The 19,202-nt window shown below is 41.2% G+C and overlaps 1 protein-coding gene across 2 annotated transcripts in view; it reads left to right on the top strand.

Annotated features, from left to right (window-relative positions):
- MMP16 (matrix metallopeptidase 16) overlaps nt 1-19,202 on the top strand; it is a 586,413-nt gene that overhangs the window by 394,122 nt on the left and 173,089 nt on the right. For both annotated transcript variants that reach the window (XM_078687068.1, XM_078687069.1), the window contains one exon: nt 7,231-7,448. In XM_078687068.1, coding sequence (XP_078543194.1) covers nt 7,231-7,448 — 218 coding nt within the window. The remainder of the gene's footprint in view (nt 1-7,230; nt 7,449-19,202) is intronic.

Genomic DNA, 19,202 nt, shown 5'->3' on the forward strand with positions numbered 1-19,202 from the left:
CTATGTTTGCGGACACCGTACATTACCTCATCTGTTTGACCTCTAGTAGAGCCTAAATCCAAAGGCCACTCATTCTGGACAAGCTGTCATTTGTGGTTCGAACAACCTTAGCAGCAGAGATCTGTAGGTCAATCTCCTCAGAATAATACACGCTCTTAGCCCTGGATGAATATTCTTGTTTCCTCGTGGAGACTTCTGTGGTGCTACATTTTCTTGACTATATGTTTGGAGCCTCCTGCATACCCTAATGACAGACAACGGCCCTTCCATTTAGTAGAGGGAGTGGTCTTGTTTACTCAGATATATAGGAGTGAGACTCAATAAAATCCTCATGACAGTGACAAGATGTTGAGGGTAAAAGTTGGTATCAACAGTGAAGAAGGTAGTCTAAAGATCCATATTCAATCAGACTCAGGCAAATCAAGGGCACCGTCCACAGGGTGTTGCCTAGTGTAGCTGCTTTTATTGGAAAAACAAAACTTCACAGTTCTCAGTCAGTGCCCCAGTGTCCTTGTATTGCCTGTCTATACCTATTTATCTCTGTAATCCACTGGCTTGGGACCAGGATGTAAGACACTAGAACGGTCTCCTCTGCTGATGAAAGACCGTTGCATGTAGTGAGCTTAGGCAGACGTTGGTGGTTGGCATGTAACCGAGTGGCATGGTAGAGTTTCAAAGGCACTTGGATACTGAAGCAAAATCCTGCAGGGCTTCAGCCCCCTGTAAGCCCTGTCAGATACTAGTGTCTTTGTGAATGACTTATGTTGTACTGATTCTGCCCCTGAACTCTCCTGGCTCACTCCCAGCAAGGAGCTGGTGGTCATGCTGATAGGGTGGGCTGGAGAACGCAAGCCCAGCATGCACCAAGACAACAAATGTGTTCCTGAAGAATACTATTTCGAAGCTCTGACAACTCAGAAAAGGGTTTTAAATGTGAATTAGCCACATTTGATACAGAGATTTTTTTTAGGCCAAAAGTTCCTCGGCAAGTCGAGGACCCTAAAACTGTGAACTCTGATGTTACAACCCTGTACCTTACGGTCAGTGTGTGTAAAACTCCAATAATGTGTATAACCAAAACCAGTTCTCATTGTATATTAATGTATACCCACCAGTGTGCTTACATTTGAATTCCTGATTTCCTGATATTATGTTTCTTGTAGCCTTTCCATAGTGGTACATCTTGCTTGCATTCCCATATGAGCTATGAAAGCATTTATTTCTTAAAATAATTTTCCCTACTACATGTGAACAAACTTTTCTGGTCTCGTTAGCAATGAAGGATAGCCTGTAATTTGTATGAATCTGCATCCTTGAACAAAACTGAACATAAATGTGTACATTAGAACACCCCAATTGCAATAGACCGTCTTCAGTATCACCCACTCACTATTTCTCCTGTACTGCATGTTGTAAGTCTAGTTTCAACAATGAGTTTTAATCAAGTTTCCAACATCAACTGATGTGAATGTGTATCCCGTTGATCTTTTTCCTCTGGAATCTGTCCTTGTTCTTCTGACCACTGGTGCCTTTTCATCAGGATTGTTCTCAATAGTTTAACTTCTATAGCAAACAATTTCCCCATTTCCTAACACTATAGTGTGTGTTCTGAAATTAAAATTGTCTCATGATTGAAAATTATCAAACAAATGTGAAATCGCTTTAAAATCTTAAGGAAGCAGTCATGAGAAGAGTAACTGCCCTGACCCCTGAGGAACACTCCTACTATCAGTTCCTAAATCACAGAATGCTTGACTATCATATTCTACCTGGTAGTTCTGAAATGTGTGTGCGTGCCAAAGCGCCATCATTCCTGATTCCCTACTGACCCTTCGGGTGGCCACTCAGCTGTCCATGTGAGAAGCAGAGTTGAAGCAATACAGACCTTATGTGATTAGTAAATTGTATATTTGGTTCAAGTGCCCATTGGGGCACTGTTCGTACTTTACAACCTACAAACATGAATAGTTCAGCCCATAGGCAAGTGGCGACCTCTTTAGTTTCAGTATTGTGCATCACAAACAATCCTCTCTGAAGCAGCCTGGTGGTGCCGCTTTACTTTAAATATCCGGGCAATTGTCTTTGACACTGCTTGTTGGCAAAGGCATGTATACATGTGTCAAGACTCGTACATGGGTATAGCCAGCAATATTGTAACTATTGCTATTAAAGGAAATACATTTCAAGGTGGCGGCTATTTGTCATGACGCAAGCGCATTCATGCCTCATTACGTGTGTGTTGTGACGTGCATGCGCATGCATCCTAACATATGGCAGACATCTTTATTTTACTGCTCTACCATGGCAGAAGATGGCAATGTACATTAAAATGGTAAAAAGGAAAATGAAGGGGCATAAGGGCAGCAAAAAAAGATATAAGCAGTACAGCACAATTTGACAACTGCTGGCCTTCAGAGAAAACATTTCTTTGAAAGCAGAAAATTAAGAAAAAGGTTTTTAAACCACGGGCAGTTCGATGGGGAACTGGGCAGGAAGCTTTGTGGGAGTGCGAGAAAATAAATAAAAATGTGTGTGCCAAATGGTGTCTCTGCCTTACAACTACAAAGACAAAATAATAGCTTCACAAATATAGTCTTGCTTACAAACTATTAGATGCGCAAAATATGCTGCTATACCTAATTACAAACAAAAGTATGTGCCAGTCCTTATACACTTTATAAAGGCCCATGACACATAATTTAGTGCAGATGAAAAAGTAGTCACTGAATGCCTAGCACCAAACTATGACAAATTCAAATCTTATTTGAGATTCGACTCGTTCACTAATTGGGGTTAAATAATCGTTTGTATCACTCTAGGTCAAAGAGCTGAAGTTTCACGGTTTGATTTTCAATCATTGGAGTATTGTCGTATCACGGTTAAACAAACGGAAACGGGATCTGCAGGGATTGTGAGGTGTTTTTTGCTTCTGAAGAAAATCAGATCAGAACACAGGCAAGGTTAGGGCAGACTACAAGCGGAGCTGAGCACTCGGCAAGCACAATATGTTGTCGCGCAGTAAGAGGAAGCGCCTGGGGGGGCAGGCATGTTGCCTGTGAGAAAAGTGCCTCTCTGTGGTGAGTGGCCGTGAGGGGGCTGCTTCTCACGACCTCTCTGAGTGTGTACTTGGTACTCAGCAGTTAGACATGGGAGTTTTACACTCATTCGGACAACCGAGCTCTTGCAGCTGTGCTCTCTGCCGTAACGTCTCAAGTCCCTCAGGAAGTGCTTGCTTGACATCATTACTGAGCTGCGATCGTGTGAACTTCGAGAGGGATTCGAACAGTCGAGAGCTGCCGCGTGCTGAGCTTTCCGTCAGTGTTCAGAGTGTGTATTATCCAACTCGGCTTCTGTTGCTTCCCTGATAATAATAAAGCAGCTGTGTAACTCGCGTAAATTTAGGCTGCCAAACACATGCAGGTACTAATAGTATCCTGAAAGAAAATGCAGGTTTGTGTTACGTTCCTCCTCGTTTACACGGCCAACTCTACACAAATGCTCCACGTTACACTTAAGAACTAGTCGATTTGATAATGAAGCGTTTTTTTAATATCACCTACGCTGCACATCTCTATAAAGCAAATACAAAGAACAGTTTTATTTGTGAAATTGTAGACTTTTTTAATATATTGTAGCATGTTAGTGCTAACAACACGTCTTAATCAACACTGGACTCCAAAGACACTTACATTTTTTTAGATCTAGCAGGAGTCAAGATCTTTTGTGATCAGTGTGAGTGACGGCATTCCATTCCTGCACACTGAGCACATCTGCACAATATGGAGTTTTCGTCAGTACCAGGAATGATTGGTGCGGTGTGTGGGTGCGTTTTAAAATTAAAATAAAATGCGAATGTTGAGAGCTCCATTAAAGACAATAAAGTGGTTTGCCGCTTATAACGGCTGGTATTAACATTCTGCTCCAACATTCCAATGATTGTCTTTGTATGTCTCCCTTTTTAATTTAGAGCATTCTACCCTCAGTGGGTGGAATGTTCTAATAGATATATCATTGAGGTCAAGAGGTGCTACAAGGGACTTGATTATGGGGAAAAATTAGCTAAGTTAGGAGTCGTATTGAATTATCGCACTCCAGTGTATCAACAAGATATCACGTTTAAAAGTCAAAAAATAGAATTAATCAATGGAAGGAGAAAAGGACACACGGAGAGAATACAATTTTATTCAAAGATTTTTTTTTTTATATATATTTAGTAATGCAGCCTCAAATGAAAGTATGGGGAGACATGTACAAATAAATGAATTCAAGCAAAAAAGTTATGAACAGAGGTATAAATGACATCAACACATCAGTTCACAACTAAACATCAACTCCTGACAGTTATAACAGACAACCAAATTCATTAATTAACGATGGTTGTGTGCTTGTGCCAACGCAACGTTTCTGGAGATGATGGAAGTGTCGACGTTTCGGTCTAATATGCTGTCGTCATGAAGACCATCATCAGGACCAAACAATTCATTGCTGGGAAAACCCCCTGAAAATTCACAATGGAGAACTTCTCTTTAAAGTGAGAAGTAAAGGCCGTTGATACCGCAAAAATATGAATGGATCTGAACTACGGCGTGTTAGTTAACGCTGAGTAGTACAACACTATCCAAAAGTCGTCTAAAACAGAATGCAGCCGTGTGGAATTAAATTCCGTTGAGTTCAGCGATTCTGCGTACTCCATCCGGGAACCGGGTCAAGGAATAACCTAGCTTTACTTCTCACTTTAAAGAGAAGTTCTCCATTGTGAATTTTCAGGGGGTTTTCCCAGCAATGAATTGTTTGGTCCTGGTGATGGTCTTCATGACGACAGCATATTAGACTGAAACGTCGACACTTCCATCATCTCCAGAAATGTTGCGTTGGCACAAGCACACAACCATTGTTAATTAATGAATTTGGTTGTCTGTTATAACTGTCAGGAGTTGATGTTTAGTTGTGAACTGATGTGTTGATGTCATTTATACCTCTGTTAATAACTTTTTTGCTTGAATTCATTTATTTGTACATGTCTCCCCATACTTTCATTTGAAGCTGCATTACTAAATATATATAAAAAAAATTCTTTGAATACAATTTTATTCTCTCCGTGTGTCCTTTTCTCCTTCCATTGATTAATTCTATTTTTTGACTTTTAAACGTGATATCTTGTTGATACACTGGAGTGCGATAATTCAATACGACTCCTAACTTAGCTCATTTTTCCCCAGAATCAAGTCCCTTGTAGCACCTCTTGACCTCAATGATTCAGTGCCCAAGCCTACAAGGGTAAATTGGGTTTCCCCTGCCTTAATCACCTAATAGATATATAGCCCTTCTGCTGCAGGCTATACTGGTTGTTAAAGTCACTCTCAATCGTTATAGGCTCGGTTTCACAATCTAGAGTGCTTAATTTGAAGAATTCCCAAAAAGATGCCACCCTAAGCATGTGAGGCATATTTGGAGTCTATCATTGAAATATACATTGGCTGTAGTAAGGTCATTTATTGGCAAAAGCTCTCGATGTAATTATCAGAGCTTTAAATCTGATTCTTCTTGGGCTCGGGAGCCAATTAAGGTCAATTAGATTACCTGCAATATGAGGAAATCTGTGTAAATTACGGATGAGTATGGAAGCAGCGTTTAAACGATTTCTAGATACTGCTTGGGATATTGTGGAGCTCAGTCTATAGGGTATTGCTTTAGTCTAGATCAGTAGCGGTCAGTGGTGGGAGTGCTGCCAGGCGGTGTTGTGGGGCGGGAGCAGGGTAGGGGGTAGTAAACTACGGAATACGGCCAAATACAGGTTAGTGAACATGAAAATAAATTAAACAAATTTTGTGTGCGCACTGCAGCACCAAATGCGATGCAGTGCGCCCAACAAAATTAGTTTTATTTTTTTTCATGTTTACTTACCTGTATTTGGCTGTATTCCATAGTGTACTACCCCCCACCCTGCCCCGCCCCACGTCACCGCCCAGCAGCACTCCCACCACCGATCGCTACTGGTCTAGATGGGCATTGAAAAGCGAGTGTATGACAGTTTACAGGCTTGTGAGGTAAGAATGTCCAAGATCTTTCTAAATGACTGTAGAAGTGTGAAGCAAGTTGAAGATGTGGGTGCACTTTGGGATTTAAAAGTTCCTCCAAGGTTTCTAGCTGCTGAGATAGAAGTAGGAGGTTTTCCAAGTTCTGTGGCCATATTGTTTTGGATGTCTACACAGTAGTTTAAAATATGTTTGAGAGTTTATCCTCAAAAGCAAAATCACTTTGCAGCAAAGGCGGCCTACCTCCAGCCATATAAATATTTAATGTTTTCATTCATCATACCGTGTTATATTGTAAGGAGGGTTTTACTGAGGTTTAATTGAAGGCTTGTTACCCATGTCATTTTAAATGCCCCCCCTTAAAAAAATAGATTCTAAAATGTCTCCAAACGAAATATGGCCCTTGGTAATATCCTCGATACCTCCCCTTACACAGATTTGAGGTAATTTCGTTGATGGCCATTTAACCAAATCTCACTCTGAATTAGGCATAGCTAACTGTAGTAAAGGGGTTGTAGTACTTTTGATCCTTGTGGCTCATGATTTGTTTTCATAGATGGTCAAGCACAATAATTGCCAATTGATGAACAGCGATAATAGTCTGAGCACATTTTACCATAAACTAGTAAACATGAACAGCCAGGGTGGTGTAGGGATAATTTAATATACCATATGTTCAGGATGATATTAGAGGATGCTTTATTCTGAAACCAAAAACACTATTTGTTCTCTATTTATTTTCTCCATTTAACAATTAAAGATCAAACACAAACACATTTTCAAAGTATCATGCAACTCACAGCATTGAAATGTTGGTGATGTACTGGAGAATGAATCCAAATGAGTGCCAGCAGATGAATCATAATAGATATTTGTTGATTATTGGTTTATTGCACGAATGAATGAATGAATGATAGATTTATAAAGTACACAGCTTCTCCGAGGAGTGCCCCGGCACTAGCATGTGTGTGCCAAAATTACAATAGAGTCCGAGAAAAACCACAGAGTCATTGCTCTAGATAGGGGAGGGTTTTCTAAGTGACAAAATCACTCAGGTGACATTTCTTTGACTTAGAATGTAATGTTCACATCGAGCAATTGAAAACACAATATTTGCTATAACAATGTATTGTATGTGTGGGCCATCTAACCACAGATATTATAAAATGACCCTATCCTGATGCCATTTACTTAGGTCCACCAGACAAGATCCAGCCTCCTACAAAGCCTCTACCCACGGTACCCCCTCATCGCTCCATCCCTCCGATAGACCCACGGAAAAATGACCGGCAGCCTAAGCCACCACGACCACCCACCGGAGACAAGCCATCTTACCCTGGAGCCAAGCCTAACATCTGTGATGGCAACTTTAACACGCTTGCTATTCTTCGAAGGGAAATGTTTGTTTTCAAGGTAGGAAATGGTGGATTTTGTGATTTATGATTAAGGCCCTAATTACGAGTTTGTCAGAATAGGATAGAGTATTTAACACAGGTAGTAAATGCCATAACCCTACGCTGAGTTATTCAGCACGTATGGAAAATACCTCCTGTTCTGAGTTTTTAAAATGAAAATGGGGCATAACATGTGGAATCGAGTTTTAGTACACTTAATTGTGCATGTTTTGCCTTTTTTGCAGACATTTTCTTTCAGTAGATTTCAGCAGGGTTGACCTACAGGAATTTATAAGAGGCAAACTGCAAGGGTGTAATATTTATAACACAACTTCTAATTTAGATCCCTATGCAAACATGTGTCCACATAGGGATCGGAATTTAGTCCTTAACTCGAAATGAGGGTCTGTGTGACTGCATTTTTATTAAACAAAACACGCTCACAGTCCTCATGGCTCTGGTTCCCAGCAGTCAGTCGTCAGGCATCTCAACAATAAGCAGAACATGGCTCCAATCCTAGCCTGTATGTTTTTTTTTGTTCTACTTTGGGGACACATTTATGTTGGCATTATCTTGGTAAAATCAAAAGGTAGGGCACATAATTATGCCGTGCCACACACAGATGAACACAATTCGGTCCTTTAAAGTATTCAGCGTAGATTAATTATGAGTAAAGCTTGGCCTCTTACTGGCTCTAGGGAATCTCTCTGTATCCATTGAAGTTTTCTCTTTGTGGGAGCGATGGAGTTTATTTAACTTTGTACCGTGTTTGACTTACTGTGTGGGCTGTTTGTCATTTCGAAATAGGGCATCTCATCTGACACGAAAAGAATCACCGGGAAGTGTGTGAGGCTTCTGGGTTGTTTTGTTTGTTCAATATCCATCAGGTTGACATGTTGAGTTATATTTATTTATCGCTCTGTGCATAAAACAGGGGTTGGCGCATTAAAATGAACATCTAAATCTTGCCTTACTTTCAACTGACAAAGAAAGTATAGCATGAAGATTTGTTACTTAACATGTCAAGCGGATGCCCTAGACTGCATACTTTCTACAGTCCATCAATTTCTTCAAAATACCGAATATTTTATTTCACACATCCTTCTTGGAGCAACAGCCTTGCTTGTACTAGATAACCATTGATGATAGGTATTTTAAAATAATTATTTTCGATTAAGTTCCCCAAAAATACAGCATAAGCCAAGAAAATGGCAAATGTTTGCCAGACAACCTTTTAATTTAACATGCACCCACTTTGTTCAATGGTGTAGTTTTATTCTTTTTCATTTGTTAAATACATACAATGAATCGTGTTTGTTCACTCGGTCAGGAAAATTCGAATTGCATTCCAAATAGTAGTTCTGCACAGATGACTACATTGTTACATTAATATGTATATTTATTACATTCCCATCTTTTATCGTATGTTTGTAATTTGCCCTTTCATATTTTTATAGGTAATTTATTTTCTGCATCTTAGTTTGTTAAACTTAGATTAAACTGGGGAAGGAATTGTGAGTATTAGCAGCCATGCCACAGCACCACCCACCAGGTAAACTCCGAATGCGAGGTGATACATTAAAAAAATATAAACTAATGAATGTATTGTTGATGGAAAGCACTGACAAACTACTAAACACATGTTTACGATATGCAGTAATTTCTTGCAATTGAAATTGAAATTGCAATGAAACCGATGTCATATTGGGGGTGGGGACATTAAAATACGGCACTTATTCAGCACATTACATTTTCTTTTGTTTGGCCTACAGACTCCCAGGTGACGTAGGGGTATTTCAGCTGTCTTTTATTTGCAGGCAAGCGGCTGGATATTCATATGGGATAGTTCAAAATCTAGGGAGATTACAAACACCAGAACGTATATGCCCACGAAACCCAGTGATAATGAGAGTGACAGCAGCCCAATTCACAAATTATGCAAAAGGGATTCTTTATTAACACACGAAATCTAGGTTACCAGGGAGTGTTTTAACCATTAATCAAATCAAGTAAGGCACAGTAGGTCTAAAGGATAAAGGACCCCCACCCATCCTATGTGGAATGCATCATCATCAGGTTTCTCACCTCTGACTGGAATACATCATGGAAGGGGTCCAATTGCCATATTGACCCATGGTGAAGATGCTGTAATGAGAGTAAAGTGTGTGATTTGTAGTCAGAGTGTGCATAAAGAAGCCATGATAGTTTAAAAGTGTGTAGAGGACTACCAATCTGATCTACGTTAATTTGTACGCACCACACCTCTGCCCTCAATGTTCCAAAGAAGCAGGTCGATATCTCAGACCCTGCATTATTACAGCAAAGCTACTTCAGTGCTTCGCAAACTATTTCCCTATCAGGAGCGGTTCTATATATACCCCCCTGAAAACAGTTAGGGCCTAATTTCAATGCGGTTCGGACCAAAATAGAAGGCTCCGACCGGTGCTTTCTGATGGGCTCATGGAGCCCGTGGTCGGAAAGGCATCATTATACCTTAAGGATGGATTTCCCCATCGAGATTATGATGTTGGTTTCTGACAGCCTTTCCGGGTTGCCCTTTCTGACATGTAAAGGCTGTTGGAAAGCGACATTGGGGGCCCCTAGCAGGGCGCTTTTCCCACCTAGCCCTCTGCATCTGGGCTTGGAGGACACCTATGGTGTCTCCCTGAACATCATGGGAGAGACACCATGAGGTGCCTGCCACACGGTGCAGGGATGTTCACAAACTCCCACTTCTCAATGGGAGCTTTTTCTGAGGGCAGTTTCCGCCCACTGCACAAGCTCCCATTGAGAAATGGTAGTTTCCAATCGCACATAGTGCAGTTGGATTGTAACTCGGTGTGCGGAACTGCTGACCTATGGTCGGGCGGTTCCTTAACCGAAACGGTGTCGGTCGGAAGCAGCTCCGACTGACATCGTAATGAGGGCCATAGTGTGATTCATCAGTCACTCATAGAAACACCACAAAGACTTTTAAAAGTGAGATTGACAAAATAATGCAGTTCCTAATAAGTGAGATGCAATGGCCCACAGCTGATGCACTATAGTCACGTCAAGGACCCTGCCGTGGAAAACTTATACTAATAAAATGCTGTAAAGTGATGTTACTAAGTTTTGCAAACACATTATTGGATTTATTACTCAGTCAAAGCGTCAAAACCGATTCTTAAGCCTTTGAATGTTCTATATGATAAAACTCCATTACTACCAAAACAGTGGTTGCCAGTAGTTATAGTTAGGACCTAGTTTCCCTAGGAATGTTTTTGGGTTAGCTAAAGACTTTGGTGCCACTTGGCAAATTTTAATGAAATTTTCAAAACTAGTTTGCCAGTTACTTCAGCTGCTGCCTGGAAAGTTTTGTGATGATTCGGCAGAAGGAGATTGAGAAAAATGGGGGGAGGGGAGTCTAAAAACGCATTTCCCCACTGCAATTTCATATAGTGGCTTTAGACATGGTTACAGCTCAAACTGCTAAATGGAATTACACCAAACTTGTCAGAAAGCTAGATCATGGTCCAGAAAGAGTGCTCTTTGTAATTTGGTGTAAATCCGTTCATTAGTTTTGAAGTTATTAAAGAAAAAAGATTTATGTAAATCTAGAGAGTTGGACCACCCCAGAGGATCCACAGATCCACGCGCCAACAGCAAGGCGAGAGAAAAGCTGCAGCTGCCATTTTGTCAATCACGACACTGTTCCCGGGGTGGGGTAAATAAATTGTAAATAGGATAATATGGGCCAGAAAAGAAGTATTCTTCTCCCATGCGACTGAAGTAGGGGTCTGTGAGTGTCTCCCCATGAGCACGAAATAGTCCAAAACCTTGTTTTTGGGTGCATTAGGATCAGTGAATGCACAACGTTGCTCAGCGTGGCCTCCATGTAAATCTGCGTTGGATCTACAGATCCAGGTCCCACTTTTAAAGAAACATACCCATACAGCCATGCGCACACCCACTTAGAGACCCAGAGTAATACTCACACACACAATCACAGACCTACACAGGTACTCACACACCCACCCAGTCACCATGTATACCCCCACACAATCACTCACACACCCACCCACACACTTGTACAGCCACTCACCCACTCAAAGACTCACAAACCCACTCACAGACCACACAGCAAGTCACAAACACACTCACACTCACTCACACCCATCCACACACTCACCCACACAGCCACTCACACAACCATACAGCCACTAACACACCCACTAAACTACTCACACACACAACCACTCACACACCCATACAGTAACTCTATCACCCACCCAGAAACCACTCACACACCCATACAAATTCACACACCCACTCAGAAACCCAGAGAGGCATTCACACATCCATGTACACACCCATACAGCCACTCACACACTCACTCAAATACCCCGGTTACAAAAATTTTATAGTTAGGAAATAGCATAAAAAAATTGTAGAACTTCACTGAAAAAACATAGGGAACACGGACGCTGCAGTTAGAAAATGGAATTAAAAAATTCAATCAAAGGTTACAGGGACATTATAATTGGGTTAAGATTTCACACACACAAAATCATAAAAATTCAGCAGTCATAGTTATTTCAAGTAACTATAACTAGTCCCCTAAAGTAGCTATAACTTACACCCTCGCCATGCACTGCTAATTGCTCCACATATTACATCACTCATGACATCTTCTATGACATCATTGATAAACTCAACTCAATGCAGCATTTGCATTGCATGTATTGTACATATACATATTCAAATTGGTTGGATAAAGACAGGAGTGAAAATTGGTCCATACACTATCACTTTGTGTATATATACTTATACAAGGTGGTAGTGCATAAACTTATTTTCACTCCTCCATTTCAGAATCTCCTTTAACACATTAACTCAAAGCGTACTCTGTACCAAGCAGCAGTCTTCATAACTGAAGAGCCATCACAGTGTTACAAACATCAGCTAATAAAACAACAAAGTGTGCAGTTGTTTTTAAAAGAACCCCCGTGTACGTTTTTTTATGGAAGGTGGGACAAACTCGCACTTACCTGAAAATTCAAACGACTGTATCAACTTATGAGTACATGCTTTTGCTCCTTCAGCAGCCAGAGACGTTTCATTAGTGACCATTTGCAAACAAATTAATGTTGAACACATAGACTGTAATGTTACTATGACATATGGAAACTTAAAAGAAAACAGTGGATTTCAAGAATTCTTTTAGTGCATTTTTAGAAAATGAGATGTAGAAACACTGCTTGCTTGTCCTGTTTAACCAATATATGCTCAGAACAAAGTGGTCTTTCTCCGTAATGCATAATAGTTGCAGCATCATGAAACACAAAAACCCAACAGACCAAAGAAGCATCACACAAATGTAATGACTTACAGGAGTTTTATTTTTATTAACATGAATATAAATATAATTTCATTTCATGTATTCTTTATTGTTTGATTAATTAAAATCTTACAATGTAATAACAAGCGTTCCAGCTATAAAAGTCCAGATATAAAAAAGAAAAAACGAATAAGTAGTAAAAACACGAGTAAATGATGCAATACTTTTTAAGTAGATTAAATTTGATATCAGTTTCATAATACTATTTACATATTTATATAGATCATACAGTACATGTCAATTTAATTTTGCTGGTCTAGTTTTGTTCGAGTTCTTATTAAAAACTTTACAAAAGCTGAGTTCAGTGTTATATCATCAGAATGTAAACACTTAATCAAGGCCTGCCTGCAAGTCCGAACTCCTCGTGCATTAAAATGTCCTTAAGAATAATTGTTCTTTTAGTTTTCAGTTTTAGGCATACACACAGCAAGTGTATAATGTTTTCCTCTTCCATTTTGCATAAACGACAGAGCGACAATTCCTCTGTTCTTAACCACGGCATGAGATGACATAGGCTGGCTAATGCACCAAAACGAGCTTTTATAAAGATTTGTTTGTGGTTCAGAGACCATGAGGTTTCCAGGTATGGTTGTACTTTCACTTTTGTGAAACCATTCAGACGTGGCCAGGCATGTTTTCTTTTTACAAAAATGTCCTTATCCATAAACAGCGATAGATGTTTTGTTATTTTGTTAATAGATGTTTTTTAATGATTCTGTAGTTATTGAAGTGTTCCAAATAGGAGTCGCTGAGTATTCATCAAGTGCAGAATGTAAATATTTCCAGGCATGTGATTTCCTATTTACATATTATTTCCTGCCACAATAGTTGGGACATTTGATTTAGGTTATCATTTTTTATTCTGTTCCATACTTTTCAAAATTGGCCTTGTTGTGTGAGTAATTGGTTAGTTAATCTAAATTCCAATTTTATCTGAGCCGGCGATGCATTGTGAGGAATCTTAGAGCTGTCTAATTGTTTTCATATTTTATACTGTACATATGCAATTTGATTCAAAGTAATTCATAATTGAAATCTGCCTGCTGATGGTGCAGTACTCATAAAATGCACATGCAATTGAATATACAAAAACGTATGACTATGCAAACAGTGTCTGACTTGAATCCGGTGTGAAGTCAAAAGTGACAATGTGTCATACTATTCTGCCATCCATTCATGTCAAGGGTTCGAACAAACGGTCTAAAATTGTAGATATTTCGACCTTTGTGTCTGAAAATCCATAGGTGAGCAGGAGGTATAAAGTGAGAGCTCGTCAGGCTGTACATTCTAGTGAACCACTCATTGAGCCTACCAAAGGCTACCACTAGAGTTAATCTGTCCAGAGCGATCTTTTGAGTTTCAGAAAGTGTGGTTTCAGAGTAATGGCAACTCCACTATAGTGCACCTTTTAATTACATCAAGAACGGCAAAAATACTCGGACCAGCAGAGTTCCTGTCCATCTTGCCTTACATAATTCAGTGAAGTCAGTTAGAAAAAATAACGTCATCAAAAAAGCGTCCTAGAGTTAAAATTCTCTAAATATGTTTTACTGTTAAACCTGACACCTTTGACATGGTATTCTTACAGTCGTTTTGCAATCACTACCCTGTTTTTCGTGCAACTCTTTTTCTTGACATTAGCTCGGTGCTGTTTACTCCTACTAGGCAGTGGAAAGGTGCATGTGCTCTCTCCCTTAACCAATGTGAACTTGCTATACCTAATTTGCACATTAAATTTACTTAGTCTCTAGTAAATTATACTGCGTGTACCCAGGTCCTCTAAATTAAATGATACAAGTGGGCTTCAGCACCAAACATGCCACCTACTGAAATAGCCCTGAAAAGCATCTCAGGGATGCCACCGCGGCCTGTAATGGAGTTTTAAACTGACATTTCAACCTGGGAAAATAAACCTTTTCCCATGCCTAAACCTTCGTTTTAAATACTTTGAATTTACTTCTAAGGTAGGCCCTAGAAGCTCATCAAACAGATTACAAAGTTTTTAAACAGTAGGACATGTACTTAAGTTGTACATGTCCTAGCAGTGAAAAACTCTCAAAGTTGTTATTCACAGTGGCAAAGCTAACTCTCCCACATTCTAATACTGAGTTACCTTAATTCACCAAGCGCCTGTTTATGATATTGGCAGTGGAACTGCTGGACCGTCGTTGCAGCGGTCAGGAGAATGCCACCAAGCCACCGACATCCTCCTTCCGATCTTACTGCCGGGCTGGTGATGTTATGGTGACGGTGCCATGGTGTGGTAAATAAATAATTAATTACCGGTACTATTTTTCTATGCATTAACTGAAAAGGATAGCTCAATAAATAAGAGGCAGAATCCGTGGTATCTGAGTCGTATGGGCTTTAATCAGATGGCTCGAGCCAATGGACCATCGGGTTCCATCACCTGCTAAGGGTCAGGAAGGGACAAGAATGATAGCCTAATATCATATTAACATCATACAGTATATATAGTAAAACAGTATAATTGCATTGAATACAGTAGGCGTAACAAGTGACAAACGAAAGATAAGAACATATGGGCGTACAAAGAAGGCGTGCATAGGGCGTGCACGGAGACATGTGATGTAAACGTCACAGAAGTGTCACAAATGGGTGGATACATGGAGGGGGCTACCTGGGCTACCTGGGCAGCTGGAACCTTTAACCTACTGGTGCGCGCATACGGCCATGACGTGTAACTGGGGAGAGCTGGGGGCTCTGACTTCTAGCACTAGAAGAGGAGACTAAAGTCTGGGATATCAGGACGACATGTACCTATAGCATATCTGATATCTCGTGTTTGGAGTACATGTTGCTAGAATCTAAAAGTCATCAGGGCAAAGGCTACTTGACACTAAGGCTGGTGCAGGCATATATTCTACATGTATTGCGTGTGCTATGAATCTTCTATGGATACTAATTCAGTAATTCTCTTGCATGGAGACAGAAAGACTAGACTTATAGATGAAGATGTTTATGCGGTTCGTTAGCTAGGAATGCGAAGCCGGGGAGCTGAACTGATAACTAGAGGCATAATATATTCTTGGCAGACAGGCAGGCAGGCCAGGCCGGGCACCGCGCTGCTTGGCAGGAAGTAAGTGAAGGGTCAGGGATGCGGGAGGGGCTGCATCGCTCCTCGGAGTGATTCAGGAGACTTGAACTTGAATCTGGTGTCCGGGCCCTGTGAGGCCTAGAAACGGGGACAACTCGATGATTTAACGTGCACAATGTAAAGACGTTGGCAACATAGGCCTAATACTCGTTGCTTTCACGAGGACTAGATAACTGGCATATTAACGTTGGACACAACTGTAATTGCGTCTTCATTCGGGCAAGGGGTAAATATGCATATCGATCATGCACATATAACATACAATGGGGAACACGTAGGGACACATGACAGGGCAAAATTCAATTTTCCTCATTCCCTCCTTGTTCCCTACGTTTCCTTCAGGAAACATCAATATTCATGATACCATCAATCTGTTCATATAGCATCATTTGCTCGTCTCTAATCTTCTGGGAATGGGACTTTGGACTTGGAATACAAGAGGTAGCGCACAAGCCGCAAATCGCAGGGCCACATTGTAAACATAGACAACAACTGAATATGATCATTACTACTATTCCCAGGAATGACAGTACTTTCCATCCCCAGGCAGATATTATACTCCAGAGCCAGCTGGACCATGTCCAGGTGCCTGGATTCTGGTGTAGCTGATGGGCTATTTTATGAAGTCTTGTTATTGCTGAATAAACAGACGGTGCGTTATTAGGAATGAAAATGCAACAACTAGATCCGATGACTCTACAAGCTCCGCCCCTATCGGCCAGTATGACGTCAAGAACAAGGCGGTTCTGAAGAACGACAAATCTCATAGCAGATTGCTCTTCTGTTAAGTTACCTAGAGCGGAAGTAGTCTCATTCACTACTGCTTCAAGGGTTCTGGTTAACCTACGTATTAGCTTACTATTCTGGACAGGACCTATGAAGAAAAAGAAACCTTTATTGAAGTCTGTATACTGTTCTAATGCAGTTTTAGTTTGATCGACAATTGGGGACTCGATCTCCCTTCTATGTCTGATGTGTACTAGATGTGTAGTTCTGTGATAATCGGATGGGGCTAGGAAAACTGGTGGCAGTAGGAAGGCAATGTAACATGTTCCATCCCAATCTAGGGGCAGACGTACATATGCAGTCTGACCACATACAAAATACGAATGACGTGAGGCTTTGAAAGTAGATTTCCCACTGTCACTATACTCGACCATAGTATGACAATCACTGTGTCCTAGATGTACCGTACCATTCTTTCGGACACATAATTCGCCTTTCACTGGTAGAACTGTAATAGCAGGCAAGTCTGGAGTGGTCTCGGACTGAACATTCAAAACCATGAAATTCGAGGAGAAATTACCTAGATCATATACTTCATTTTCTAGATCTAACCCTGTCCTATGGGAAAGACCTTCCTTGTCTGGGAAACATGTTCTATTCAGAAGGGACTTATCGTCTGAGGATGATGTTATCGTAAACCATGCTCCACACGAACCATTGTGTGAAAACGGATAGGGAAAGAGTGGCAGAACTCCCTTCGGTGTCTGGAAAGGGGGGAGTCGACCACACACCCAACAATTAGTGGCATTACTAGTCTGGTGTGAATAGTGTAACATTCGTATAAAAGTATTGTTGCGCATGGCAAGTCGGTAGGATAACTCGTGAGGGGGTAGTTCACTAAAAGTGTGCTCTACTGTATCATTAGAGAAAAGATGTACATGTGAATCAATAGGAGGAAAAAATACATGTAAAACGTAACTTATGCATGTAATCGTAAGACTCAGAAATAACATAAACAATAAAGTAATCACACATCTGCTGCGCAGATTCTTACAATAACGTATTTTCTTGGAGTTTCGTCTAACTCTCTCACTATGGGGGTCTATCTCATACATGTCAGGAACCTGTCTAACCGCTTCACCCGAGAGGGACTTAGACAATTAAACTGTCTGACTTGCTAGACCGTAATTTGAGTTTATACTCCTGCTGCGGAGTTTTCTCTAACAGGGGAAGTTTAGAATCAGTATCGGGGCAGTCCTTGAAAAAAGTCTTTGGACGGAGTCCATGAAAACGCTTGATGTGGCTGGAGTGTAGCCACCCCTTGCGGCCCTCCAGTTTCACAGCGGTCCTTGTGGTCATCAGAACAAGTTTCGGCTCTTTCCAGCGGGGCTCCAGCGGGCTTGAACGATCAAAGTTCCTAACAAGAACGAGGTCGCCTGGAATGACCTCGTGCGGTTTCACTTGGGTGTTGTCTGGAAAGGCAGCCGCGACCTGTGAACGACAAGAGAGTAGTGCAGACATCAAGGAAGCTAGGTAATCTGTCAGCATATTACTGTCAACATCGGTAATTTTACGTGGCATAGGTGTACCCCACATGTTCGGGGGACGACCGAATACAACCTCAAAAGGTGACAGACCTCAACGGGAGTGAGCGACCATTCTCATGTAAAAAAGGGCGACTGGCAAGGCTACCATCCAATCTACACCTTTCTCGGCACAGACCTTTGCAAGACGGATTTTGAGAGTCTGATTATGTCTCTCGACGAGGCCAGCTGCCTCGGGATGTCGCACGCAGTGGAACTTCCACTGGTACCCTAACAACAGGGAAACATGCTTCATGAGTTCGGATGAGAATGGCTGGCCGTTGTCTGAATACACGACTCTGGGCAAACCATAGCGGGGGAAAAACTCACGAACCAACTGCCTGGCAGTGGTCGCGGCAGTGTAATCTGGGACTGGATATGCTTCTGTCCATCTGGACAAAGCGCATACAACTACGAGGACATACTTGAAACCTCGACATCGGTCCATCTGAATATAATCCATCTGGAGGACTTCAAAAGGGTGGTCAGGAGGATGGAATCCACCTTGTTCCACCGGAACACCTTTACCTGGATTGAACTGACAACAGATCATGCAGGTACGCACTTTCTGCTTGGCTGCTGCTCGTAAATGCTTGTTAAACCAGAGGTTCTGGATACTGTCTAACATGGCTTTCTCTCCTAAATGTGCTGGACTATGTGCGGTATTAATAATGACTTGAACCATAGAGTCGGGGAGAAACCATGTGGCTTTTCCCTTCGTCAACCATCCCTGATCTGTCTGGACCCCTCCTTGTTCAGACCATTTCTTGATTTCATCTGGGGTAGCATGTGTCTGTATGTCTAGTACATCTTGTGTAGGGTCCTTAACTGCCATACAAGTCGTCTGGACTGGAACATCTGTCTTTGTTGTGTTAACTGGAATGTCTGGAGTCTGAGCTGTAAGCTTGGCTGTTCGATCTGCTAGATCGTTGCCTTGGGAAATGGTGTCAGTGGCTTTCGTATGTG

This window comes from Lissotriton helveticus, chromosome 4_1, assembly GCF_964261635.1.
Source record: "Lissotriton helveticus chromosome 4_1, aLisHel1.1, whole genome shotgun sequence".
Lineage (NCBI taxonomy): Eukaryota > Metazoa > Chordata > Amphibia > Caudata > Salamandridae > Lissotriton > Lissotriton helveticus.